At 39.3% G+C, this 27,628-nt stretch overlaps 1 protein-coding gene across 3 annotated transcripts; it reads left to right on the plus strand.

The window, feature by feature from the left end:
• The first annotated feature begins 541 nt into the window (after positions 1-541).
• Positions 542-26,280, plus strand: UBQLN1 (ubiquilin 1). Of its 3 annotated transcripts, none has more exons than XM_054185119.1 (11): positions 542-844; positions 12,116-12,267; positions 15,915-16,030; positions 17,241-17,503; positions 18,302-18,460; positions 19,120-19,363; positions 19,841-19,983; positions 20,980-21,063; positions 22,737-22,852; positions 23,175-23,343; positions 25,064-26,280. In XM_054185119.1, the coding sequence occupies exons 1-11, from the start codon at positions 689-691 to the stop codon at positions 25,154-25,156; spliced, it is 1,695 nt and encodes a 564-aa protein (XP_054041094.1). In that variant the 5' UTR covers positions 542-688; the 3' UTR covers positions 25,157-26,280. The 3 variants fall into 3 exon arrangements, with proteins under 3 accessions (XP_054041094.1, XP_054041091.1, XP_054041092.1); XM_054185116.1 differs by having other exon boundaries at positions 25,083-26,280; XM_054185117.1 differs by having other exon boundaries at positions 543-844; positions 25,086-26,280.
• The last annotated feature ends 1,348 nt before the right edge of the window (positions 26,281-27,628 follow it).

Genomic DNA, 27,628 nt, shown 5'->3' on the forward strand with positions numbered 1-27,628 from the left:
AGTATTAGGAAAAATGTCTTCACCAAAAGGACTGTCAAGCCTTGAAACAGGCTGCCCGGGGAAGTGGTGGAGTCACCATCCCTGGAGGTATTTAAGAGACGGGTGCCCACGGTGCTCAGAGACGTGGTTTAGTGGAGGACATGCCAGTGTTAATGGTTCTTAAGGGTCTTTTTCCAACTGAAGCAATTTCGAGATTCTAAGTTGCTTTTTGGCCCAAGCCGGATGACAGAGAGACTCCCACCTCAGCAACGCTTCCACAGCTACACAACCCTTAAGGCAGAAGATGCCGTTAAGACCCGGAACCGGTCACTTTTTTTCGCCGTTTCCAACATATAAACCCGCCACCACGGCTGAAGGGGGGAGTGGGGGGTGGTCAGCGGCGGCGAGCGGCGTAGCCACGAACGCCTGCGCGCGCTCACTCCACGCGCCTTCAGCGCGCATGCGCCGCCCGCGCCCACGCCGGGCAAACAGCTACCCGTTCTAGTAACTTCCCCGCTGCGCGACGTCATCAGCGCGCGCCGCGGCCCAGCCGGGCTGTTTCCGCCCGCCGCTGCGGGAGCGGGTGTCGCGGGCGCTGCGCGGAGCGGAGGCGCTGGGAGCTGCGGGGCCGCAGGACGCCAGGCCTCTCCTTCTTCCCTCCATCCCCCACACCCTCCCTTCACCCCCGCCCAACCCTCCCCCCCCCGCCATGTCGGAGAGCGCGGAGGGTACCGCCGGGGGTCGCAGCCCCCCTGGGTCCCCCGCCCGGGGTTCCGCCGCCGAGCCGCGGATCATCAAAGTCACGGTGAAAACTCCCAAAGAGAAGGAGGAGTTCGCCGTGTCCGAAAACAGCAGCATCCGGCAGGTGAGGGGCCAGCGAGGCTAGCGGAGGGGGGCGGGCAGGCAGCGGGGCCCCGACAGGAGTAGCCAAGCCAGAGTTAAGGTCCGGGTCCGGCTGGAGTGCGGCCCGGGAGAAGAGCCCAGGCCCGCCGTTCCCGGCTCCCGGCACTGCAGGGCCAGGGCCCTTCCCGGTGACAAAGCAGCTCCTGCTCGCCCGGGAGCTGTTGGGCGAGTACCAGGGACGATCTCGGCCCAGGAGATGACTGCTGCCATCTGAGGCTAGCTGGGGTAGTGAAGAAACGTCCGGCTTCATTTCCTCCTCCCCAGCTTCTCTCCTCCCTGTTGCAACGGTGAGAGAGCCGGCCCAGCAGTTGGATGTAGCTTGGTTTCTAACTGTGAGTTGTTCTGTCGAGCTGACTCAGTCTGCAAGTAGGAGGCTGGCTGGCTAACTAGCATGACTGTAGAAAACGTATGCAGTCACCTGCGTCGCAGCTCTGTATTGCTAGACGTTATCTTGATGTAAAATTGTCTTTAAAGACAGCAAGGAGGTTACTCAGTCATAGAATACCAGGTTGGAAGGGACATCTGGTGCAATCTTTGTTGACAAAAGCACAGTTGAGACAAGATGGCCCAGCATCCTCTCCAGTTGAATCTTAGAAGTGTCCAGTGTGAATAATCACACACTACTGTGTTTCTATACACAAGTTTTTCCTCTTGAGGGGGTCTTGTCCTGGGTTGAGCAACACAGGACTAACTTCTCCTCTAATATCTGGGAAAACTGCACTTTTAGAAGACTCTAGTGTCTGAATTTGTGAAAATAGTTACTTCATAGCCAGCTAGGCTTTGTGGGTTTCAAGGTCTCAGTATTTTTCAGCCTTACCAGCTGCAGGGATGGGGAGGACCGGGACCTGGGCATTTGACCCAAGCTCGCCAACAGGATTATTTCATACCATGAATGTAAAACTCAATATAAATTAGAAAGTTTGCCAAGAAGTTCTCTCTTTCTTGATGGCTGCAATCCTGAGAACTCCTTGCCCTGGTGCCAGGCCCCTGAGCCCTTCCCTTCCTTCCGAAGCCTTAGTGCTCGCAGTGTCTGACATTTGCTGTCCACTGCTGGGAGTGCACAGCTTCGTGCTGGTAGAACTGGCTAAGTATAATACTTGTCTATTTTATATTGGTATTGGGATCAATACTGGTTCTTTAGTATTATTGTTAATTATTTAGTCTTCTGCTGTTAAATCTGTTTATAATTTCAACCCTCAGGTTTCCTTGGTTTTTCTCAATTCTCCTTCCCAGGTGGGGAACGCTCATCAGGTGATAGAATAATTGTCTATACAACAATAACTTGTAATGAATTTTCTCAACCGTAACAGGTCTGGCTTAGATTCATGGCTTTTTATGTCAGCATTTGGCTTATAGGTATCCCAGACATAAGTTCCATTGAGGTCTTCTCTCCAGTTGCCAGAGGGGTGGGAGTACTCTCTTGTCTTCACTGGTCTTTTGGCAGCTGCAATATTGTATGCTATCAGCTACTCTCTCTGCAAGTTTAATCTAGACATTTCTCCCAAAGGTAAAATGACTGTGTTTGCTTTTTAATGTTGCCCACTGCTTTCCCAGTGATCTCAGTCTGAAAGGGGTGCTTTTCACTTCTCTATTCTCTATAGCTTTGTGAGCAGCGTCAATGCAGTTTTTGTAAAAGTCTTTGCAGGTTTGGGGTTTGTTGTGTGGGGTTTTTTTTTGTGTTTTTTTTTGTTTTTTTTTTTTGTTTTTTTTTTTTTTTTAAAAAGAGATTCACATGTTGTATCTAACCCGACAATCACATTTGTCCTGAAAAGCAGTCTGCAGTTAGTTTGGGTACTTCAGGAATTATAAACAGATTTAATTATGATGTGCATTTTGTAATCTGTTTGACTTCAACAAGATTTTTCACATGTGAATGCTAGTGGGGCTGCCAAGTTTTCAAATAAACAATTATCTTAAAAAACTGAAATAGTTACACAACCTAGCAAGAACACAAATTTTTACTGGAAGCAGACATGCAAGCTTAGGTAATTAATAGAACACACTGCTTAAAATGTCTTTGTTCTCCACAGATACCTTAAACTCTTAATGTTGTCTCTCTTGGAGCTGCTGTTAACGGTTAGATCTGCAGTTATATCTTGATTCCTGTGAAGTAAGATTGCCCCTGTGGGTTGACTGTTTGCTTGCGGTCCCAGACAATGTCATAGCTAGGACTAAAAAATGCACTGTCCCTGTAGTGTGACCAGTATTGTCTGTTTCTCCTAAACTGTAAAAACGAGCTGTTGTTAATAATAAGCATCAACGGTAGATGTGACATTTCTAGAGACAGCCTTGAAAATAGGTTAATCTCAAATACAACACAGGTTGAACATCTGTTCAAACGCATCTGCGATCAGGAAGCAGTTTGTTCTGTTGACATAGGTGGGCCAGCAATGCCTGCCATATTTGCAGCTTGAAAAAAACCCCAAATGACCCTACAGTCATACAGCAAAATAAAGCCCATTCAGTTGCATGTTTCTGTAGCTAATTTTATGACTTAGTGAGTTGACTTGTTATTTATTTGTTTGCAGTAATTGCAGAATACTGACAGAACAAAAATCTGGATTTTTAGGTAAATATTTTTGGTCATCAGGGCCAAATTTAGGGCTACACAAAGCATATTTTATATTGCTCCATTAATGTAAGCCAGGTTTGCAACCATCCGTAGTCAAGGAATATTTTTCCCTATGTTGGAAGACTTCAGCAACATAGGATTTGTTATTGCTGATACTGGGTTGTGCAGTTGCAGTAGCAAGTACACAGGTTGGAATGGAAAATAACTTTCAAGTACAAAGACGCTCTGGGAGGTCAGTTGATGCCAAGTGCCACCCACCTGTCTTTTTTTCTGTGGAACATATTTGATTGTGCTGAGCACAGTTTGGCTCAGTATTAGGACAAGGACCAAATATTTGCGTTCTTGACTGGGTATGATACTGATCTTGCTCTGTGCAAAGACTTCATGAATACATGGTGAGTAAAGATGAATACCTATGAGCCTGCTGACTTTAGGTGCCCCTGACAGTGCTGATACTTTAGCTCAGTAACAGTTTGTCTTTTGTCTTTTTTTTTTTTTTTTGCTTCTGTTTCTTTTCTGTGTTCATGGCAATACATTCTTTGCAATTCCTTGCTTAGCAGAGTTGATTTAACAGCGTGCTTTGGTAAAGCCTGTATACAACGAGAAAGTAAGCTCATGTTGTGGACAACTTGTGTCTTAATGTCGTACTGAACGAGTTCAGTTGTTTGAGTGGTGGGGTGTTGGAACCAGTTGCATGCAAAAACAGTTTTACATTCATTGTTTAGACTCTTTTCACCATAAGGGAATTGTAGAAGAGTTAAATTTTGCTGAGACTTCATGGCATGCTTCTTGTAATGCCCAGTGTTGAAATTTGCAGTGTTCAAGAGTTTATTGTAAGTGGCTCAGAGTTACTGTCCACCATTGCGTATGCAGACTGCGATATACCAAGTTGTGCATTCTGTGCACATTGCAACTCCAAAACCAAATAACATGCCTTGCTGTATATTTTTAACTGGTAGGCCAACCAGTGAATATAGGAAATCTGCACTAATAATTTCAGAAGCTTGCAGTTCTTGCAGAGAATTACTGTCAGTCCTGTGATTGTCTGAAAATCTCAGAGTAACATCCATCTGGAAAAGTTAGTGAAATTGAGTTTAGTTCCACAGAAGACAGATTTGATTCTTTTGCATTTTTTTTATTAAATTTAACATCAACCTTTTTATGGAGCTGCTCTTCAGTGTGGAATAGTTTTCAGTTACGGTGTATTTAACATCTTGTATGTTTTTTAAACTAAGCGAATACCTAAGTATTGTGCTTTCTGTACTAGGCTAAATCATAGATAAAAAAACCTGACATACTGAATTATACCTGTAAATGTATATATTGTGTTGAGATTCTGCTTTTTGTCAAGCGGAGATCTCATGAATTTTTATTCTCTGATTACAACTTGAGTACAGTTTATGGTTGAAACTTTAAATCTATAAATCCAGGATTTCAGATTTGTGCCTGGTTCTCATGATCCCAAATTGGTAATGTTCTGCTTATAAAGATGACACGGGTGTAAACGTTAAGGGCAACGTTGGGTGATTTGTTAGTGGAGCATCTTTCCTGATTTGTGTATGCTTTTAATACTTCGTGTAATGTTTTATTTTGTAAGAACGGTTAAATTTCAATGCTTTTAACTTAATCTAGTTCTGTCTCAGTGTTTTTCCGTAGTCCAGGGATTACTGCATGGTACAACCAAAAGAGGTTGAAACTGTATAATGGAGTCTAGTTTGTTCTCCTTTTCCAGGATTATAATTTAGCATTTTGTTGGCATCCAAGCCACCTGAGTACATCAGTTGTTTAGGTTTTCTGGTGTCTGCATTGAGACACATCTGTGTGACTTTATGGAGTCTGCTTTGCAATATACTCTGATTATTCATGTTTCTTAAGCTATTTTTTTTATGCATTTTGGCATTCTCAATAAAATGGTTTCAAGGCAGTGATAGATGGCTATTTAGTAGAATAAGAACCTTTAGAAGAAGGTATATTGACTTTCCTGACAGTTGGCTTAGTCAGATGTAACTAAAAAGTGTCAATTATCTAACCATGGCACTTAGCAGGTGTTTTCTTGTGAATGGCTGGCAGATACAGTAAAATAAGAATACCTATTTAAATAATACTGTGAAGTGTCTTACACGCAGTTGATTTTCTGCAGAGTAACAGGTTCGTCTTGATATTTCAATTTGTATATCCTTTTAAAACTTTATCTGTGTCAAATAAGGCCTGCCTTCCTCCTGTATTTCATGTGGGTCTGTTGTGCTAGCATCCCTCACCCTCAGTCACGGATCAGGGATGTCACAGAATTTGTAAAGATTGTCCTGCATAGGGTTTAAAATTGCCAACAGGAGAGAAAACCCTAATGAATGAAAAGCTGTGGTAGAGGTGTCATTGTAAGGTATTCTACATATTTATTTTAGAGCCCAGTCAGCTTCTCAATCTAGTGACTACAAACCTTAGCTATGTAAGGAGTGTCACTGTCTGGGACTAAGATTCGGTCAAAATCTTAAGAATTGGGGATTATGTAGTGACATGGAGAAAAATACTTTTGTTTAGACTTATTGTTGATGGGTTCACTACCACTGACAGGCTAAAAAGAGTGTTAGCCATTATGTCTGTAGTCCACTCATCTGTCTATGTACCACCTTAAATTTAAAACTTGCTAATGTCAAACAATTTAAGGATGCTTCCCTAGAAGGTCAGATGAGAAGAAATTCTGTTGGCAGTTAACTCACATCTCAGTGTTTCCTCAGGAAAAATGGATGTTGCTCAAGCTCCTCACAGTTCAGCTGAAGGATAAAACATCTTATGCTATCCTGTGAAAAAGAAAGTGTAGGTGTATTCTCAAAAAGAAGCTCTACTACAAGAATCCCGTTTTACACGTAATGCTTTTATGCCCTTTTGCGGTCTCGGTGACTTGTTAGAGAACAGGCTAGTTCTGTTTACAAGTACAAACTTTCCATCAGTAGATTGCAAAGTGCATTTATGGAGAAGGGAAGTATTGCTTACCGTTTCTCCTAAGTAAAAGCATGGAGGAGTGGAGTGGCTTGCAGAAGGATGCCTGGAAGGGATAGAAACAGCTAGACCGGGAGTCCTGAGCCCTTTCCACTAGGTTGTACTGCTGCAGGTTTCCTTTATGGGCTGCTAGCCTTGTAAGCTCATCAAGAATCTGAATTTGCTTCTTGAGATTATTTTTTTTTGTAAGTTTGGTTTGGTTGCAGAGCTTTGAGGAAATAATTTTGTTGTCAAACTGGCATGGGTCATTGGCAAAGGAACAGGAAGTTAGTAATCCCACTGAGTCATGAAAGGCAGAGTAGGCTTATGCAGAAGCCTAAGTTTGGGTGTGCTATCTAGTGACGCTTTATCTGCTGCAGATGATGGGCTGTGGGGCCAAAAGTGCTTTTCTGCTTGAAACCACAAGTCCTTGTCCCCCTTCCTGTACAGTGTCCGAGAATCATGCAATGAAACCCTGTTTTCACTGACTCGCTTCAGTTCACGGTCATGAAATTACCAGGTGTGATTCACCAGAAAAGGACACCACAGCTTGCAGCGGCTGTATTGCCATGAGTGTGTTTGGTTCCTTACTTCTTGGGTCAAGAAGACCTGTAGCCATTAGTTCTGTTGTATGAAAGAAAGCTGGAGCGCATCAAAGTTAGGCTCTGTTGAAACTGCTGGGCGTGGGTGTAAGAGAGGCTAGAGTCCAGCTAATATGTTCGACTGTGTATGTTAATAGGAACAGCAATTGAAAGTTTAAATGGTCATGGGTGCGTTCTGAAAGGGCGGTGCTGAACAAGGTAATGTGATTTGAAAGTCTTTCTTTGTAGTAGAACTGCTTGAGGGACTGCTGGGAACGTAAACTGCAGTTCAGCCCTCTAGATGCAAACCTTTGCTTCCATGTCATCCAGTACTGTGTTCAAAACACGGTTTCGTGTGCGAAGAATCAGCAACTTTGCTTTTTTATTGTCATCTAGATAAAGTTGTAGCTTAGTATTTTCAAAGCAGTTGCAGTTTTTAGGGGCCCGTTTTCTGTTACTTTTCAGTGGGAATTGGATGTTAATTCCCTGAGGCCTCTTTCAGACTGTTACTGTAATTTAATTTTTAAATATATCTTATTATGCCAAGCTTGAGAGGATTTGAGAAATTATTTTTTTGCTTATTTGTTTTCCTCTTTTTGTTCCTTTTTCACAGCACTTTATCATGTGACTGGATAGTTGTGTTAATACAGTTGCTGATTTTGATGTCATAGAGTGAGTCAGCAAAAGCTTTTGAATCATTATGTGGTGGTAACGTATCAAAGGACATTTTATATGTGAAGATTTTTGTTTCGTCTGGAATAACTTTTTACCAGGCCCTTCCTAGGCCAGCTTGTCAGATGGTCAAATGTTAATTGGTTAATGTTTAAAGTATGGATCTGTTTTGCAAAGTGACAGTGCAAAACAGCCTCTCTTTTAGTCAGCTGTTCTACTACATGTGTATTCAGACGTTTGCTTTGTTCAGTGACAAAGTGTTTACTTTAACTAGCTCAGGTAGGAGTGCGCATTTTTTCAGCACTGGGCGTCAACACCGTGGTGTCCACCCATAAACTTGCAAAAATGTTCAGAGGCAATCAAGTTGAGCAGGTGTAATAGAAGTCCTAACTTGTTCATGGAGCCTTTCTTTGTGTTCACATGGAACAAAAAAGCTGAGGTTTGTTAGTGGAGTATTGGGCTGAGTTTTTTAAAGTCGTGTGAATATGAGAATATTGGCATGGAAATTGAGATTGTAAACAAGAAGTGCTGGTGTGCAGCTAAAAAAATTGTGAATGCCCTCAATGTGAACAATTACATTGTTTTGTCCTTTAAAAAAAAAGTTGATAGAAACAAGTTAACGTGAGGTAAAACGGTAATGTGGATAAGGTGCTTCAACAAGACTAGCTTTAGATTTGCTCTAATTCATACCAAAATTACCAGTTGCCATGCTTTGAGGAGGCTGTGACCTTGAATTAATTGCTCTGGTTAAGAATGCTTTCCCCTTTTCTCCCTAGGGAAGGAAGGCCTCTGTCTAGTTATTAGTCTTGTGTTTCAGTCTGATTCACATTGTGTTTCTCTCCACTTATTTAAGTTATGTCTAAAATTTACATATTTTTACATTATTTTTATTGCGTTCAATTACTAGTGGAGTATGATTAACTAGTTTCTGTGAATGTGCTAGGTGTTAGCTGTGGTGAAACGTTGTTTTTACAACTTCAAGTCCTTTTCTATGTTCAGGTATAACTGAAAGCCTTTGTAATATCACAATGCCTAGTATTATTACAATGAGGTAAAACTTGTATTTTAGAACAGTAAAGCGAATCAGATGAAAGCATTGCTTGGTGTGTTACCTGCTAATAAACAGGAAGAGTCAGTGCAGTAGGAGAATTGGACAGAAATGCTCATTGTTTCCAGCTAGTGACACTTTGAACTCCTCCTGCTTTTGGTTTTCTGTACAAAATACCCTGTATGGTAACCTAGGTTTCATGTGGTAGTCTTCTGTGAATGAAGTGTCAAACAGAGAGCTTCGTTCTGCTTAAACCCTGTCATTTCAGAAGTCCTAAGCTTGTGCTGAACGCAAATGAAGGTGGTGAAGAGACTGGGCTCTTTTTGCATCTTGGTTAGGCTTTTTATGTAAATATGCCTCAGTTAGCCAAAATTGTCTCAGTATTCTTGACGGTTTTATTATTGTGGCTGGAAAGAGATCTATTGTGTGTTTGAATCATGCACGTATGCTGCTGTAGAGGTTGTTTTGGGGGTCCTGGTACATCGTCTGTTGCTTTCATATCTTACTGTAGTGTTGTTTTTGTAGATCTTCTAAATAGCATCACATGCAAGTTGGAAAAGGAAGTGTATAGCCGTTGATGCCTATGTACTAGTAATGTTTGATACAGTTTGGTTATATTCTGTAAATGGTGTTTTGTTTCCTTTGATCTTATGGGTAAATAGCAGCTTCCAGAAATGTGTGACGGGGCTTTTTCTAAGATAAGCAATTTGAAGAAGGACATCGAACAAGTAGAGTGTGTCCAGAGGAGGGTGAACAAGATAGTGAAATGCCTTGAGGGCAAGACTTATGAGGAGTGGCTGAAGTCACTTGGTTTGTTCATCTTGGAGAAGGGAAGGCTGAGGGATGACCTCATTGTAGTCTACAGCTTCCTCAAGGTGGGCAGCAGAGGGGGAGGTGTTAATCTCCTCTCTCTGGTGACCAGCAACAGGACACAAGGAAATGGAATGAAGCTGCACCAGGGGAAGTACAGATTGGACATTAGGAAGAGGCTCTTCACCAAGAGGGTGATCGGTCACTCGAACAGGCTCTCCGGGGAAGTGGTCACGGCACCAAGCCTTTCAGAGTTCAAGGACCATCTGGACAATGCTCTGAGTCATATGATTTAGTTTTGGGTAGTCCCGAGAGGAGCAGGGAGTTTGACTCAATGATCCTTACGGCTCCCTTCCAACTTGAAATATTCTGTGTTTCTATGAATGTTATACTACAGCATCAGCTTTATGATGAGAAATAAGTTGTGGATCTCACTGTCAGAACATGTTGTGGAAAATATGACAATAAATGAGTTTGGGTAAATGACATTACTCTTTGGTTTGGCACAGTATGGTAGCTCTTTATTCTTATGCATTAGCATTGTACAAATTGTTAGTATTTCTGCTGGTTTTGTGTTACTTTGGAACATGTATTAAGAATAATTAACCAGAAGAATGCAGAATCGGAAGTAACTGCCTGAATAGTTGCTTTGCAGAAAAGGGTCTAGAGTTTATAGCTAAGTAAGTCATCACTGTTACATGAATGTTTCCCCACATGGATTTCTCACTTTTTCCTGTAAGTAGGAATATAGGCTGCAGGATGCAGGGTTTATCCTGTTGTTCCACTAACTGTAGATAAGAACTGGTGAGGAATATTTTGGCCAGGTTGAGCCCCACACTTAAATGACGTAATTGGATTTGAAAATACAAAGAGTGGCGGGAATGATAGGATTAGAAAACACAGCTCTCAAGGAAAGATTAGCCTTACTGCAACGCTTTATTCTAAGGAGAACAACAATCTGTTTGTGTTGTCCATTGTGGGCAGGGCAATGAAGAAAAAGGATAGTGAAACACTGGAGTAGGTTTCGTGGGAAAAAGTTGCTGGGACCTCAGAAAACAGACTAGATAAACATGTCAGGAATAATTCAGGTAACTAACCCGCTTTGGGAAGGAATGGAATACTTGCGAGTCTAAATATTGTCAGTATAAAGGCTGACTTAAAAGTTGTGTCCCTGAGAACTGGAACTAACTCTGAGTGAGAAGACTTTTAACTAACCAAGGCCAAATTTCTACCCAAACACAGCGACTTTTTACTTCAAACTCTCTCTCTTTTTCAGTCTGTGTTTTTTTTTTTGTCTTCCTATACTACAGACTCTTTCAATTAGAGACTCACCTTCAAAGCATAGTATAGTGGGATTTTACTTTTTTAGTCCTGCCTATTATAAAATGTAATTATTAATAACTAACTGCAAGATTAATATTTTACTTTCTCATATGGAGCAAGAATTCCTTAGGATATTTGGCGTGTTTTTTAAAGTAGCATGGTCAACTTAATTTTAAAATGTTAAATAGGGGAAACTTCTGAAGGACTTTCTAACTGCCTGGGATTCTTTAAATATACTTAGCCTACTGACTAGTCCTGTTGAATAAATTTATCTGGCTTTCTTATAATCAAGTCATTAGTATTTTTCTTGGCTATGTTCCTTTTTAAGTTTTGTGAATTTTTTTCTTTCAGTGAGAGTGTTTTCTGGAGAATAATAAATGTCAGTCAGAACTCAGTCAAAGCATAACCTGATTATTATTGGCTAGGAAAGCAACAAGGTACACAGTGGGCTTCCATGTTGAGTTGTTTTAATGAGGGCATGATTTCCTGGTCAGATGAAGAATGTGGCTATTCATCATGCCCTGGGCTGCAAACGCATTTCATGTAGCTGTGTCATGTGTTGAATGAGAAAGCAGAGCCACCAGAGGGGTAACTTTTGCCTTTGTGGAAAGGGATGCTAGTTTTGACATGGAAGGCAGCAAAAATATGTCTAAGAAGAGAGGATACTCCACTGTTCAGTTCCAGCAAAAGTGTAGACAGATTTATTGTACTTGTAACATTGCATCCTCAGTCTTTCAGCGATGGATGGCTTCACTGCCACATGTGTGTGTCTGTGTGTGTATATATATATTATTGTATACTTACTAGTATATAATTATGTACATTACAGTATATATATGTGTATATAAAAAGTATATATACTACTTATATAGTACTTTTGTATATAGTGTATATATAGTAGTTACATACTAGTATATATACTAGTAGATGTCTGTTGTCATGGATGCATGCCTGATTGAAACAACAGTAGTCTTTAAGTGGAGTCAGATTTTTGTTATTGCTAGTTATATAACTAGCGATGTAGATGTGAAACTCAGAAGATTTTTATTGTATGGAAAAGAAATAACTATTTCCCATCTTCCTATGGACAAAAAAGTTCAGAAGACTTTATTAAAGTATTTCTAGATTGTGTAAAGCAGAATGTGGGGTAATACATTAAATGTGAACAAAATAGCTTGTACTTAAATAATTTAAAAAATTATAAATACGTATTCAGTTACATGAATGTATAATACTAACTTTTTTATTTAGTTTAAGGAAGAAATCTCCAAGCGTTTCAAGTCCCACACTGATCAGCTTGTGTTGATATTTGCTGGAAAAATTTTAAAAGATCAAGATACTTTGACTCAACATGGAATTCACGATGGACTCACTGTTCACCTGGTTATCAAAACACAAAACAGGTAACCTTACTGATGAGTGATCTTCTATTTACTTCTTAGAAGTAAAAATGCTCTGAATCCTTTGTGACAGGTTTCTGTTGGGCAAACCTAGTTTTGACTAAATCGCTTTAATCAGCTCCTTAGTATCAGTTGGTACAGAATAACAGTAGCTAATAGTGCTCTTTTCTTTGTTTTTTCTTGTATTTTAATTGAATTTATGTTTCTAAATGCAAATATCTCGCTTTTTTGTTACTTAACTTTTCTGCTTTTAGTTCTGAGTGCTGGCTCTGCTTTTGCTCCATAGTTCTTAGATATCAGCTCTTACTGTCCATAAAGATATGTTGCGTGGCTTTTCTTTTCATGGGTGAAAACTTTAGGTGAATCCTTAGTCACTGTTCTGGTAAAACAAGGAAAGAAAATTTTTGAGAGAACTGCTTTAGTGTAACTAATTTATCTGGCAGAAGAGAAAGTCTTGGATTTTAAGATTTTGTTTGTTTGTTTCTTTGTTTTGGTGAGGCAACTTTAAAACGACCATGAGAAAGTTGCATCAGTTGAGCTATGGCATCTGCCCATTACTTCCTGTGAAGTGCTCAGAAGGAAAAAGGCTCAACTAAAAAACCCTTTCAGCAAATAGGTTAATGTATCCCTTAATTTAGTCTAGCTTGCATAGTCAATAAGATGTTTGTTGTTGTAGACTGAAAGTATTCTTGCTCCTCTTCTACTGAAGTCTTTCATGTTCATGGTGAAGATCTCCTCCTGTGGGAAATGTAAGATTATACAGCAAAGAGCATGGTATTTAAGAGAGAAAAGAAATATGTTTTCCCTTTCCAGGCCTCACCAAGTCACAAAGGCCTATTAGGAACACTAGCATTAAATTTAGGCATCTGTTGAAACTGATGTCTTCAACTCCATGCTGACATCCTGATGGGACTGTTTTCTCTGTCCTGCAACAAAAAGTTTGTCTCTGTCAAAACACTTTTGTTTGCACTGGCAGAGGTGTCCCTTCCATGCCCTGTGCCTCCATAGCCTGAAGTTTAGGCCTGATAGCCCTCCCAGTCTTGGATATAGTATGAACTAATCCTGCAATTTTGTGCTTCATGCATCTAAACTAGTAGTATTCTGCTGTTGTCATCGCTTCTGCTTTTTTTCGCCTGCGGTCTTGAGTGTGTCAGAGAGGCTTCGTAAGTAGTGACAGTGGGATGCTTTTGACTTGCACAGGCGTAAGAGGGTTCATAGTTTGGACCTACAATAACTGTAGATACTGAAATACAGGTGCCAGTCTCTTGTACCTTCCAAATGAGCCAAACGAGCTCCCATGCATGATACCACTTCATGTATTTCGGGGGATTTTTGGTATTGGTGCATCAGTCCTGTCAGCATTGCAGTCCATGTCTCCTCTCTCCCCAACTTTTTTTGAATAATTTTAGAAGAATGTATTACCATTACCTTCAGAATGTTTTAATTATGTCTCAGAAAAGGAAGTACAAACAAAAAACTACAGACCCTTTGCATGTATCTACCTTATCTTCAAATGAGGCAGTATTGTTTTCACCTACTAGCTTTGCTCAAGTAAACTAAAAATACGCTTCTAAGACCTGCTAAAGAGAATTGCCAGCACAATGAAAATCATGTTTCAGAAAGTATAGCATTGTCCTGAACCATCTCAATAATCTTCTTTCTAAAATACCTGGATTTTATGCTTGACCCAAAAGGCAAGACTTAAACCCTGCTGGTGTGGCCTGGCAAGTGCTGATTTTCAGCCATGAGTGTCAAGATTGGATTGCTCCCAACCACTTTACACTATGCCGTTTACTTAACTGTTGCTGCCATATATCTGAATAAACAAAAGTTACTTTCCGAAATTAGATATGAAGATGATAATTTCCCTTCTAAACAATATTATATGTGTAACTTTCAAATAGGAATCCTCATATATCCCAACCAATCCTTGTTTGAAAAAAAGTAATTTATTGTTGTGTACTAAGTTTTCCAGAATGATACAGACTTCCAGTGTAATCTTGTAACCTGGCCTATGCAGTGTCAGAGTAGCAGTGCGCGATAAGCAATGGGCAGTGAAGGTGCATTGCATTTCTGAATACAAAGTTCCAAGTCAACATCTATAATTCCTTCACAAGCGACAGGAGGAAATGTATTGGTGAAGTGGATATAAAAAACATGATGTGCACTTTATAGGAATTTCATCACTCAAAGATGTGATAGTCTTGACTTGACAGTCAAAACATTATCTTGAGTGTATGTGCTCCCAATTTGATAGACCTGAAAACAAGCAAGAAAGAAATACAAATTAAAATATACAAAACCAAATTCATAGGAATTGCCATGGACTTAAGTTATAGAAGAACTGTTAGATCTTTTGGACTCAAATTCCTTTCTTCCCCAGTAAGACCTTGAATGAGGTGATTTGGTCCCATGGCACCATATACCTTCATGACTTGGCATGCATATTTTATTTACCTATTTACAAGAACGCTGGTCAAATCAGCAGGGTATACCAGCAGATGGGGTACTTAGAAGCTATTGTTGATGATTTGGTGGAAGGAATTGTGAAGTGTGCAACGTATTCTCATTGTTCCTTTGGTTTCTGTCTGTGGTTTTGGTGGCTGATGTTTAGCTTGGAGTCAAGAGAACTCTTAGAAACCTCAGCAAAGCCTCTGGACCTGAAGTATCTCTTAGGCTCGTGGGTTTTTTTGGTTGGTTCATTTGTTTGGGTTTTTTTCTGATCTTTGCTTTAGTGAAACAAGCACAGAATTTTACTATAGCTGAAAGGTACTCAGATGAACTGGGGTATGAAATTTAATGTACTGTCAAATCCTCAAACCTTTGTTATGAGGACTGAATTACTAGTTTCTACAAGTTATTTCATGCTTTAGTTCTGCATATGCAGGCATTTGTGAGTTTGATTGTTGAATGAGACTGGAGAACTGATTTAGGTTTCAAACTAGCCCCTTTTCTTTTGAATAGAGGCCAGGTTAGCTTTACACAAACTCAGTTCCTTGATCTATTTTACTACATGGCAGCACCTGTGTTGATGCCTCTGCAGTAGAAGTGTGTGGTGAGTATATGACTTGGGCAGCCTTTAGTGCCTGTGCTAAGTTATGCTGGCTTTAACTTTGTGTAATTTTGTTCTTACCCTGTTCTTGAAGTCTTAAAGGTTAGTGAGATTCTGATGTTTGTCTTCTAATGAAATAAGATGTTAACTGAATTTCACATTCAGTAAGGCATCCTATTAAAGATGTGTCATGAAATAAATCTGATGTTAAATCTTGCTAGGCTTTATTTCTTTAAGCCCCAGCTGTGTAATCAGTGGTATTTGAGTATAGTGGAATAAGGCAAGGATCCTTAAAGCAAGGTAAGGACAGAGGAAACAATTCATGGGTGGGCATCCCGGGGGTAGGCTGAGAAGTTGGCAATGGATGTCTTTGTACCCATCCATTTTCTTAATTTTTCAAACCACTGTTCTGAAAAACTGATGACATTACAGAGGTGTGAGAAAGATTTGTTAAAGGAGGCGACCTAGATGTAATAGCATGATTTTTAAGGAAGAATCAAAATGTAAATTAAGATTCTCAAGTATGCCTATTCCTGTATTTAATAGCATTATTTAAATTAACATGTTAAACTTGCAACTTTTAAACTTGCTTTTTTAGATCACAAGACCACCCAGCTCAACAAGCAAACACCACAGGGAGTACTGCTACCACATCAACATCAAGCAGTAGTACCTCAACACCAGCTTCAACAAATAGTAACCCTTTTGGCTTGGGTAAGAATATTTGTTAGGTAGCATGGTGGGTGTCTTCTCTTGGATTCAGGTAATTGTCCCTGAAACTTTATTCTAATGTAGACAGAACTTTAAAAAACCCCCAAACAAACACTCAAAAAACTGATTACAGATATCTATGATATTGCTTGTAGAACGTTTCTGATCAGTAAGTTAGAAGAGGAAAGTTGTTTCCTTAATTTTATATGCTGAAATTCAGACTTGTGCTGCTTCATCTTCAGTAGAAGGGTGCCAGTGATGTTTCATTCTGGCACTACGGGTAGTGAAACTCCTTCCAGTGTCCTTGTGTTCCTTAAAAGTGCATCTGAGTTGTTGTGAGGAGAGTATTGATGAAGTTGAACCTGTAATATGAAGCCAGGATCTGGAACAGAAGTAACAAAATTGCTGCTAATCTTACAGTTCAGTATTTCCCAGGTTCCAAATCTGATAGCGTTATCAGTCTTATCTTTCACGAATAAAGAGGCTGCAGTCTATTGACTTAAAAATACTATCTATTTCTGTAATCACAGTGGAGTTCTTCGTTCATTCTTTTTCATTTCATTTGTTTTCATGGTGTGGGGGAGACGTAGAATTGGAAAGCTAACCATTGTAAGCAATTGGTTTTTTAGATGTAATCAGTTCTTCAGACTGACTAGTACCTTCTGAAAATTTTTTGTTTGGACTCAACAAAGGAGGCAAATTCAAAGCATAATTAGTTCTTGGAGCATTAGTAAGAAGAACAGCGGTACTTTTAATTAGAATAGGGAATATGAGTGATGTTGGGAGATCTCTCTTGGTTATAGTCTAACAAAGAGGAGGCAGATAAATTATATATATATATATATAACCCATATATATATATATATAAAACCCATATAAATGCGTTGGAAAGTGTTGGGGGCAAGGGGAACCTAAGACCCCAAAACTGAAACATCCCTTGTATCTTAGCTGTGGAAAATAAGAAGCAAAGCTGTTAGAATTGTAACCAAGTTATATTTCAGATGCAGTTTGTTGGCTTTCTAGTTATGTGTCTTGTTATTTAAAGCAGCACACTGTTAGTGGATAACTCATTAACAGCCTTGCAAAGATGGGGTTTTCGTCGTTTTGAAGTGTGGGCTATGTTCAAGTATTTTGTACTGAGAAAGAACTTGGGTGCGTTTAAAAGTCTGCTAGAAGCTGAAAGTTCAATTATATTTTTTTCATCCTCTTAAAGGTGGACTTGGAGGCTTGGCAGGTCTCAGTAGCCTGGGCTTAAATACATCAAACTTTTCAGAGTTGCAAAGTCAGATGCAACGGCAACTTATGTCCAACCCGGAAATGATGGTTCAGATAATGGAAAATCCATTTGTTCAGAGCATGCTTTCAAATCCTGACCTGATGAGGCAGTTAATTATGGCTAACCCTCAAATGCAGCAGCTGATACAGAGAAATCCAGAAATCAGTCACATGCTGAATAATCCAGATATAATGAGACAGGTATGTAGAAGGATCTCTCTAAGTTCGTGGCCTTTGATTATACTGTAACTGTGAACAACAGAGCAGGAATTGGACATGCTTAGTTGAGTGCTTAAACATTCTTGAAGTATTTAGTCTTGTTACAGCAATCTTTTATGGATTTTCTAGGCAACTGATGTTTGTATTTCTAGTTGTTAATGTCTGAAATAAACTGATAATTCAGAAAATATGCAGCATAGCTTTGAAAGACATTGAAAACTGTGTAATAATGTCTTCTGAGGTTAGACTTGGATGTCGCTCTGTGCACTTGAAGCCTTCTGTCTAGCCAGCAATGAGTTTACCAAAAGTAGTAATTCTCCAAAATACTACGTCTTCATTTTATCTAACTATAGGTACTTCTGTGTGCTTTTGAAATAAGATGGTATGTAAGATACGCTGTGTGGCAGAACGTATCAAAAAACCAAATAGATACTTTTAAAAATTTAGATACTTAAAGTTCATATTATAGACTGCCTGCTGTAACGATGTTAGAAATTGTAGGAGTATACTGTGTTGAAAAGATGAAGAAAGAATAGTTCAATCAAGGTTTTCCTTCTCTTTAGTCAGTGCTTCCTGGCCCAGCCAGTGTAGTGATGTTTGTTGTAGAATGCTGGCTAAATATCTAATTCAGGTGACTGCCACTAAGCTGACATCTTGATTTGACTTTATTCATAATTTGAAATGGGTTAGACAGTGGTAACTGAGATATTGCCAAATGCTGACGTTTTCACTTTAGAATGGATTTCTTATTAATACAGATTAAACGTTCCACTTCCCTAGACACTAGAACTTGCTAGAAACCCTGCAATGATGCAGGAAATGATGCGAAACCAAGACAGAGCCTTGAGCAACCTTGAAAGTATACCGGGTGGATACAATGCCTTGCGACGTATGTACACAGATATTCAGGAGCCAATGTTGAATGCAGCACAGGAACAGGTGAGAAAAGATTGCAAATGCCACTGAAAGTAAATATTTTTTAAAAACAAAAGCATGTAAATATTGCAAATTTCCAAATGTGCACTTGACAGAACATTTCTTGAAGCTTGAAGTCACTATGTGGCCTCTTACTCTTGAGGGAAAAGATCTTTAAAAATTCTATGCTCTTCTAAGCTTGAAGATACTATGTTACAGCTACTCCTTTGTGTGTTTGAGAAGCTGTTTAGGAGTTAATGAATTTCTGTATTACTTAAATTTGAATGCCTTTAATTCTTTGCCTTAAAATTCTGAGGTCCATGAATTTTTTTTCTAAGGGTGTGTTGAGTAACTTGGAACTTGAGATGGAAAGAAAAAAGGCTTTGAAGTTGGAATCCAGCATGCAAGATATAATCTTACTGTGATCAAAATACCACTGTAGTAGCAACACTGTTTTCAAAAAGAAATGTGATTTAATTTTTTTGGAGGCGCTAGTATCTCTCAATGTTGGCGTCTTTTCAGAATATTTACAATGAATTACTGTAGCATGGTGAGTATAACTCATCAAGAGCTATCAACATTTATCTTCATGGGTAATTTTGGAAAAGTAACTTGCTATTTATAGCAGATTTAAAAACAGTTGCCTTAAGAGATGATACATGTTTGCTTTCCGTCCTCTGTAGTTTGGAGGTAACCCATTTGCTTCTTTAGTAAGCAATGCATCTACAGGAGGGGACAGTCAGCCATCTCGTACAGAAAATAGAGATCCTCTACCAAATCCCTGGGCTCCTCCGTCCAGCTCACAGCCATCCACAACGGGTACCAGCACCAGTGGTGAGAGCGGTGGCAGTAGTAGTGCTGGAAATAGCACCTCTGGCAGTACGGGACAGAGCTCAACTGTACCAAATTTGGGACCTGGAGTAGGAGGTGTGTTTGTTATTGCAATTGTGTGTATTTGCACATACTTGGGGGTTTACTGAAATGATTCTTTCATTAGAAAGAGAGTTTTTGATTAAAAGTTTTTATTGCTATTTACTTTCGTAGAACATTTGACTACTATCAAAGCTCTCCATAGAAAAACAAACATGGAAAGTATAGTAAGAGTGATAATAGCACTTGTGTATTGCCTTAAAATAACAAAAGTAAGGAGTCTCTAGATAGTATTTTTCCTATTTGGAGGCAAACAGCTAAGAATGTAGATACTTAGTGGGACTGCTTGTTGGATATAGCCTGTCTTAACTTCTAGGGTAGATGTGCCTGTTTAAGCAGAAGCACATTGAGGTTTATTTCAAGAACTAAAACTCATAGAAACCAAGTGGTTATATCCTCATTTTAAGCAGACTAATTTGTCTGATGATAGTCAGGATGTTTACTCTAGTGGCCTTTTACTTTTTTTTTTTTAAGCTGGTATGTTCAACACACCAGGAATGCAGAGCTTATTACAGCAGATAACAGAAAATCCACAGCTTATGCAGAATATGTTGTCTGCACCCTATATGAGAAGCATGATGCAGTCATTAAGCCAGAATCCTGATCTTGCAGTACAGGTAAATGCATGTGGTGTAGTAATGTATTGTGTGCATTGAAGTAAAAAAAAAAAAAAAAAAAAAATTAGAGTTGAATCTATGATACAGTTAAGTTTTCACTTTTGCCGACATCTCAACAGTTGTCTGTAGTGAATGGCCCAGTTTTTAATGTTAATGCCTAACTTACTGAAATTATTACCTACTTGTATTTAACAATTTGTTGTAGTGAGCTTCTTCATTTTGTAGTTGCAAATCGTGCCAGGCATGCTTCTAAAATAATGTGTAAGTTTGTGTGTGTTTTGTACGGCCCTGAATTTGTGACCCAAAATAAGAACCAGTTAGACAAAACAAATGCTTTGGTTGTAAATTAATGTAGATCTGTCAGTAAGTAAATGCCTCCACTAGCTTGGGAGGAGAGAATTGAAGGGACGGGAGTTAGTGCCATGTCTAGGTATTATTCTTGTTTTAACTTCTCGTTTGTGACCTGTGCTCACTGTAAAAGTGCAGATGCTGTTTTATGAATGGTATCACAGAAGTGCTCGCAGATTTTATTTAAAGTCATAATATCCAAAGTCAAATCCTGAACTAAGATTAAAAGAATGTTATTGTTTCACTATTAAGTACTCACTTGGAAAATATCCCTGACTTCAGGTGGTGTTTACAGGGAAACTGTCACTTAGATCTGTAGTGGAGGCTGACCAGAAAAGGATTTTCTTGTAATATAAATGGGGTTGTCTTGACAAATACCTGGCAATTCATTCACTTAAAAGGTTAAAAAAACCCAACAGAACAAAACCAAAACAAAAACAACAAAGCAAAAAGAAAAACCACACCCAAAATTGCTGCAATGTGTTCAGGCTGGTCATTCATAACAAACTTTGGCAAAAGGAGAAGTAGATGATTGATTATTATTATCTGAGGTTATTTTCGTAGACTATTACTGTGCAAGTAGTTGTCTTAAAACCCCTTGTGGTTTTTACTGCTTGATCTTTGAAGTTAAATATTTTTTTCCCATAGATGATGTTGAATAATCCTTTATTTGCTGGAAATCCACAACTTCAGGAACAAATGAGACAGCAACTTCCTACTTTCCTTCAGCAAGTAAGATGAGATACTAGCTGTTAATAAGTGTCTGCAAGTCAATGAGCAGTATTTTCAGTAAACTGGCATCTTCCTCTGATTTGGCTAAAAGCTAGGTTCTGTAATATAGTCTTACTAGCTTTAGAAACTAAGTTAGGTTGTCCCTTGATAATGAATTCTTGCTTAATGTGGATATTTTTGTTTGTGGCTAGCACAGCCACCTAAATTTGCTCTCGCTTCTTGGCCTAAAAGGAATAATTGTTCTTACTGTTCATCAGCCAGAGAACACCTGTTTGTGACATGATTTGTTTTGCAAGTTAGAAAGATTAGTACTTTTTCCACTGCTAGAATAAAGTTTCACTGTGCTTTTCTCACCCCTCTTCAAACCTGCATTAAGTATTTGGGTAAAGAGATCTTGCAGGATCCCTTGAAAAAGAAGTGGGTTCTGAAGTCTTTTGTCTATAAAGGTTGCCCTACCACCATTTTCCTTTCTTAAAAACATCGTGCTTCCAGCCCAGGCATCTGCTTGGTATTAGCTGCCACAGTGTGTAGTAGTATTGTGTTCCCTAAATAGGACCAAGCAAGATTTTTTTGGGTTTTTTTGGTTTGTTTTTTTTTTTAGTTATTGTAAACTTAATCTAGGGCCTGAGTTCCTTCTTTAGGCAGTCCTTCTAAATTAGAATAAATATGCATTGGCAGAATCTTATTGGACATGGGCGGTTTTGAGTAAAATAATTAATGTATACATGAATTACAGGTGAAAGTTCAGTGTTCAGAAGAAACTGATAAAATTCTTTCAACCACGTGAATGGCTGTAGTGTTCCATAATGCCATGTTCCAGACCAGAGTTCTTCGTATCCTATTCTGCATTTCTGCTCTGCATCAGAGGAAGTTTGACCTTACTCTGTGCATTTCTGCATGAATCAAAAACGCATTTGCAGCAGAATGGATTTGGTGTAGTTGCCAAGTGAAGGCTGCTAAGATTAATAAGTTAGGTTACTATTTGAAGTAGCTCTGGCTACCAGCCCTGTCATTTGTGGCTGAAACACATTACTTTTCACTTGTGGCATCTCTGAGCAGAGGTGAGCATAAGGCATTAGTTTTGGTTTTGTATCTAAAATAGTCAGGTTTCTGGAGCACCCTTGAATATTATATGTGTTCTTGCCAGTATGTTTTGCAGTGTATTTCTTTGCATTTTCCTAGGCTCTGGGAGCACTACAGATTTGGAAACGTGCCCAAATAGTCATGCTCAAGCTTCTGTGGTCTGAATTTAGCTAGGAAAAAGAAATACTGTATAACTTTTTTCTTAGATATCTATCGGTCAAGTTTCGTTGTGTTCAGCATTGTTGCTTATCCGTAGTATGATACAGGAGATGAATTCTAGAATGGTGTTGGACTAACAGTCCTATATCTTTGAAAGATTATGAAGTCTGCTAGAAGAGGTAATGAAAAATACTTTTCCTTGTATACTTCTCATTTGAAAGGCTTTGTCCACATCTAGAGAGTTTATTGATCACCTCCTATAAAGGTTTTCTCAAAAAAAAGTAAAACTACGTGAAGGTTTTAATGTAAATATCCAAATATAAAGTTGAAAAACAAGTTCTGAAATGATGTTGGACTCTATATAAACACCTAGTGATAAAGATTAGCTTTGAACATCTGCATATGATTAAGAGTCTCTTTCCTTTTCTTAGATGCAGAATCCTGACACGTTATCAGCTATGTCAAACCCTAGAGCAATGCAGGCTTTGCTACAGATTCAGCAAGGCTTGCAAACACTAGCAACAGAAGCACCGGGGCTTATACCAGGGTAAGAATCAGACTTACAAATCTAGACAAGAACTTTTCTCTTGTGTTGTGTTGTTCATTCCTTTTACGTGTAGAGATTTACTCAGTTTTTATTAAGGACTCTTCCTCCTGCCTTTTTTAGTTTAACTAAACTTGTTTTAGAATCTGTTATGTCTTTGCCTGCTGTGCACTTCTAAACAGTGATGACTCTGGTCTTTGTCTTAGTACATTACTTCAGTTGTCATCCACTCTTTGACAGGATTTTTACTCAGTAGTTAAATGAGAAGAGACAAGCTAGAATTTATTATTCAAGTGGTATATTTCTTTTTCTGTCATTTATGCAGATTCAATCCTGGTTTAGGTGGATTGGGAAACACTGGAGCTCCTACAGGGTCCACCGCACCTAGTTCTGTTCCCAGTGAAAATACAAGTCCAGCATCAGGAACTGCTGAACCTGGTCACCAGCAGTTTGTCCAACAAATGTTGCAGGCACTTGCTGGTGCAAATGCTCAGGTAAAGTACCTCACTATATTCTAATTTTTTTAATTTTTACTTTTTTTTTTTATTGTAAGCCATTAGAAAGGAGCCTGAGAGTTGAGGGGAGAGTTTGCTGGATACTTCTGGTTGAAGAAGAGCAGAGGAGGCTTAAAAGCGCTGTTGCAGCTGTGCAAGTACATGCCAGAAAAACATGAAATTTGAGTAAAAGCGTCCTCTGAACAGTTGATTTTTATACACTTATCTTCATACCCTTGAATTTCTTAAATGCTTGGATAGATTAAGGCAGACTGTGGTGATAGGGTTCAGTGGACTTAGGTAAGAGAAGGGCTTGAGCATTTTGAACACCATTACCTTTGTGCTTTTTGGCTGTGTTGCTGGCTGTTACTCTGTAGCTGTGACTAAGCTTCAGTCCCATACTTTGGAATAGCCACACTCTGGTTATCTGGAGCCTGAATTTGTTGTATGGCGTCACTGACATCCTGCAGGTTTAGACTGCACTGCATGTTGTTAATAAACGGTGTGGGATTGTGGGTTTCCCGAGAGCTCCAGAAGTCAAGCGAAGGGAGCAGCTTTGCCAGTAGTTGTAGGGTGGTGAGGAAGACTGGCTTGAAAGGAGACATGCTGCTAAGTCTCAACGTGCTGTGCTGTGTACCACCCTTACCCTGTAGTGCATAGCCAGTGTAATGGCAAACTGCTAGTGGAAGGGGTGGTCCTAGTTCTTCCTCCTCTCTTGCCACAGGGTGAGTTAGTTCAGCTTGCTGATCTGACATCTGACCACAAGAAAGTGCTGGTCAGCGTCACTGCAGGAAACCGTATTCTCATACGTTTTCCCTTAGGCTGTCAAATCTGACACTGCTGAGTCAACATTCTGTTTAGTTTTGCTTCGGGGAAGCAGGTGGGGGGGACAGTTCTTAAATTTCAGGGTACGTCTTCATGTTGTGTTGGTTTGGAACCACATGCAGATTTTAAATACTGGTGGTAATTTCTTGATGTATGAAACCGTTGAATTAGAACAAAAGGAAAATTGTTGGTAGCTATGTGAGTTTTGTACTGGTGTCTAAATTGACTCGTTGATTTCAAAAAGTGACACGTCAGTATTACTCCAGCATATTGTTTTCCTATAGCTGTTCTGATTCAGAAATGCATCTGAACTCAAGATCATACCACTGAAATAATGTAGAATTTTGCCGTGAGTTTGCATGAGCAGGATCATCCCATAAAGCACAGTTGTCAGTTTGCCTTAGACCGAACCTTTCCAACAATTAGAGTTTTGGTAATTTTAGACAACAAATATTTTGAGCATTAAAAAAGAGGTGATTTTTATGTCAAGGAAAAAAGCCTATGGTGTTCACCATTGCTGACGGTGACATCATAATCCTTGCTGTTCCTAAGTACTAGTTTGAACTCTTGTTTCATTTAAAAAAAAAATTACCTATACGCATATCTTTAAGAAACTGTTCATGGGACATAAATTTACCCAATTTTAATTTTAATCCTTTTTTACCAGATAAGCAGTTTTTCTGTAGTTCAAGAGTGTCACATAAGTGTAGCTACTCTTAAAATTTGAAGCTGCTCTGACTTGTTAAAAAATTCAGTTGTGAATTGAATGTATGTCATAATTTAGTTTTAGGATCTTGAAAAAAGTGTAGTCAGAAATTAGTAAAGACAGGGAGTGGTGCAGAACCAACTATGTTTAAATCCTGTACTTTGCTAAATGTGTGTTATGCTTTTATAGCTTGAAATTTTGTTCCTAGCAGCTACAAAATCCAGAAGTTCGATTTCAGCAACAACTGGAGCAGCTGAGTGCAATGGGCTTTCTGAATCGTGAAGCAAACTTACAAGCGCTAATAGCAACAGGAGGAGACATCAATGCAGCTATCGAAAGGCTGCTTGGCTCTCAGCCATCATAGCAGTGTTTCTTTAACTTTAAAAAATGTAATTTATTTTTGATAACAGCTTTTAAATCTTTAAAATATTTGCTTTATTTCATTCTGACTTTTGGGGTTGTCTTGTTATAACTAAAATCGGTCTGATGCATTTTAAGGTGGAGTGCAGTAGTTTTCTTCAAACAGTGGGAATCAATGCATTTTCACTCTGTTGCATGCATCACACTTCTTTTGTTCTGCACTACTTGTGATTTTTTTTTTTAAACAGTATCAGCTTTCACAGTTGGGTTGACAGGTTTTGTCTGACCTACAACTGTCCAATTTATTTACTACTTAAATTACTACTGAAGGCTAATGTTTATGTAGAATACAAATTTAAAAGGAAACAAATTAATTGAAGCTATAATTTGTGGGTACCAATACTGCTTATTGTGATTTTTGGCATGTATTTTTTTTTGCTAGCAAAATGCTGTAAGATTTATACCACTTGAGTAATCTACCTTTTTTTTTTGCTTTAATTTGTATAAAGTATAAACACAATATATACAATGGAGACAGCTCATTTCTAGAGATTTACACACTGCAATAGGACGAGATTATAAGTAATGCAAAAAAGCCAGGGGAAAAAAAATAATCATAAGACATGTTTTGGTGTAGAATCTTCCAGTATCTTTGGTAACCATCTCAGCAGAAATGCTTAAGCAAGTTCAGTTAAAATATACTAGAATTATTGTTCTGGTTATCTCTTTACATCTAACTGTACAGAAACTTGCATTGTAACATTGTCTCAATATTCACAAAGTTCAACTGTAAATTACCTTTGTCATTGTGCAAATTAAAGGGGCACTGCCCTTTGCTCTGGAACCGCTTCTGAGGCTTTTTGGCTTGTTCCATTGAGATTCTGACATGTATTCTGATTTGTAATTGGAAACATTACTTTCATGGTCATGTGATACTCTAATTACTTCTAACCACCATGTAAAAAAAACTGTATATCTTTTGAGTTTTTATTGGTAGTTACTTCTCTTGTGCACAGGTAAGAAATGAATTAAAAAATCTTTAAGCATCTTGTCTCAGTGTGTTTGCAGTTGATGATTACCTAGAATTCAAGGTGACTGAGCAGCTTAAGAGTTGGCATTTGAGTGTAAACTCAGGGAATATTCACCAGCTCTGGGCTAAGATTAGTAAACAACTCTGGAGTGTGAGGTGTGTGGAAAAGAGTAAGAGGCATATGATGTTGAAGTTAAAATAGATGATATAGTGATGTGAAACTAAAATAGAATCTATTGGCAAGATGAATGGTGTTGGTGAATGAGAAGCTCAACGCGAGTGGGCACTGTGCGCTCCCAGCCCAGAAAGCCAATTGCATCCTGGGCCACATCAAAAGAAGCATGGCCAGCAGGTTGAGGGAGGTGATTCTCCCTCTCTGCTCTCGTGAGGCCTCTTCTGGAGTTCTGTGTCCAGCTCTGGAGTCCCCAGCATAAGAATGACATGGACATGTTGGAGCAGGTCCAGAGGAAGCCCATGAAGATGATCAGAGGCTGGAGCACCTCTCCTTACGAGGACAGGCTGAGAGAGTTGGGGTTGTTCAGCCTGGAGAAGAGAAAGCTCTGGGGAGACCTTACAGCGGCCTTTATGATACCTGAGGGGGGCCTACAGGAGAGATGGAGAGGGACTCTTTGTGAGGGAATGTAGCAATAGGACGACGGGTAACACTTTTAAACTGAAAGAGAGGAAATTTAGAATTAGACATTAGGTACTGTACGGATGGTGAGACACTGGAACAGGTTGCCTAGGGAAGTTGTGGATGCCCCATCCCTGGAAGAGTTCAAGGCCAGGCTGGATGGGGCTTTGGGCAGCCTGGTCTAGTGGGAGGTGTCCCTGCCCACAGCAGGGGTTTGGAACTAGGTGATCTTTAAGGTCCCTTCCAACCCAAACCATTCTGTGATCCTGTGAATGCATTATAATCAAAACCTTTTAAAATACCTATAGTTTGGGTACAAAGTTATTCTTACTTTTATTTCCTAGCCAGAGATCAGACCCATCATCATACCTTCGCAGTGACTTTTATTGTGTGGGTATTGTATTCATTGCACTGAGTACAAGGCTGTAACAGGGAACCAATAGATAGCAAGTAGTTTCTGGAGAATAATCACTACCTTTAAACAGTTATATTCGCAATGACTGTTTATTAGGATCTTCCAAGTAACTAATTTGACTTGACTTTCTGGTGTGCCTTACTGAGACCTTGCTTTAAAAAAAGAGTAAGTCCTCTGTTCAGAAGGCATGTCCTTCTAAGAATACACTCTGTAACATCTAAAAGGGCTACTGTCAAACAAAAGGGTGAGGGTGAGGTGGGAAAAGGAACAGTTTTTACTAAGCTTTACCAAGACACTAAAACAATGAATCTAACT

Source organism: Rissa tridactyla, chromosome Z (genome assembly GCF_028500815.1).
Source record: "Rissa tridactyla isolate bRisTri1 chromosome Z, bRisTri1.patW.cur.20221130, whole genome shotgun sequence".
Lineage (NCBI taxonomy): Eukaryota > Metazoa > Chordata > Aves > Charadriiformes > Laridae > Rissa > Rissa tridactyla.

Excerpts from the sequence above, each read along its gene's own strand:
- UBQLN1 (XM_054185116.1), top strand. The coding sequence starts at position 689 with ATGTCGGAGAGCGCGGAGGGTACCGCCGGGGGTCGCAGCCCCCCTGGG. Across the intron at positions 16,031-17,240 it reads TAGTAACCCTTTTGGCTTGG|GTGGACTTGGAGGCTTGGCA; the intron begins GTAAGAATATTT and ends ATCCTCTTAAAG. Across the intron at positions 19,984-20,979 it reads ATCCTGATCTTGCAGTACAG|ATGATGTTGAATAATCCTTT; the intron begins GTAAATGCATGT and ends TTTTTCCCATAG.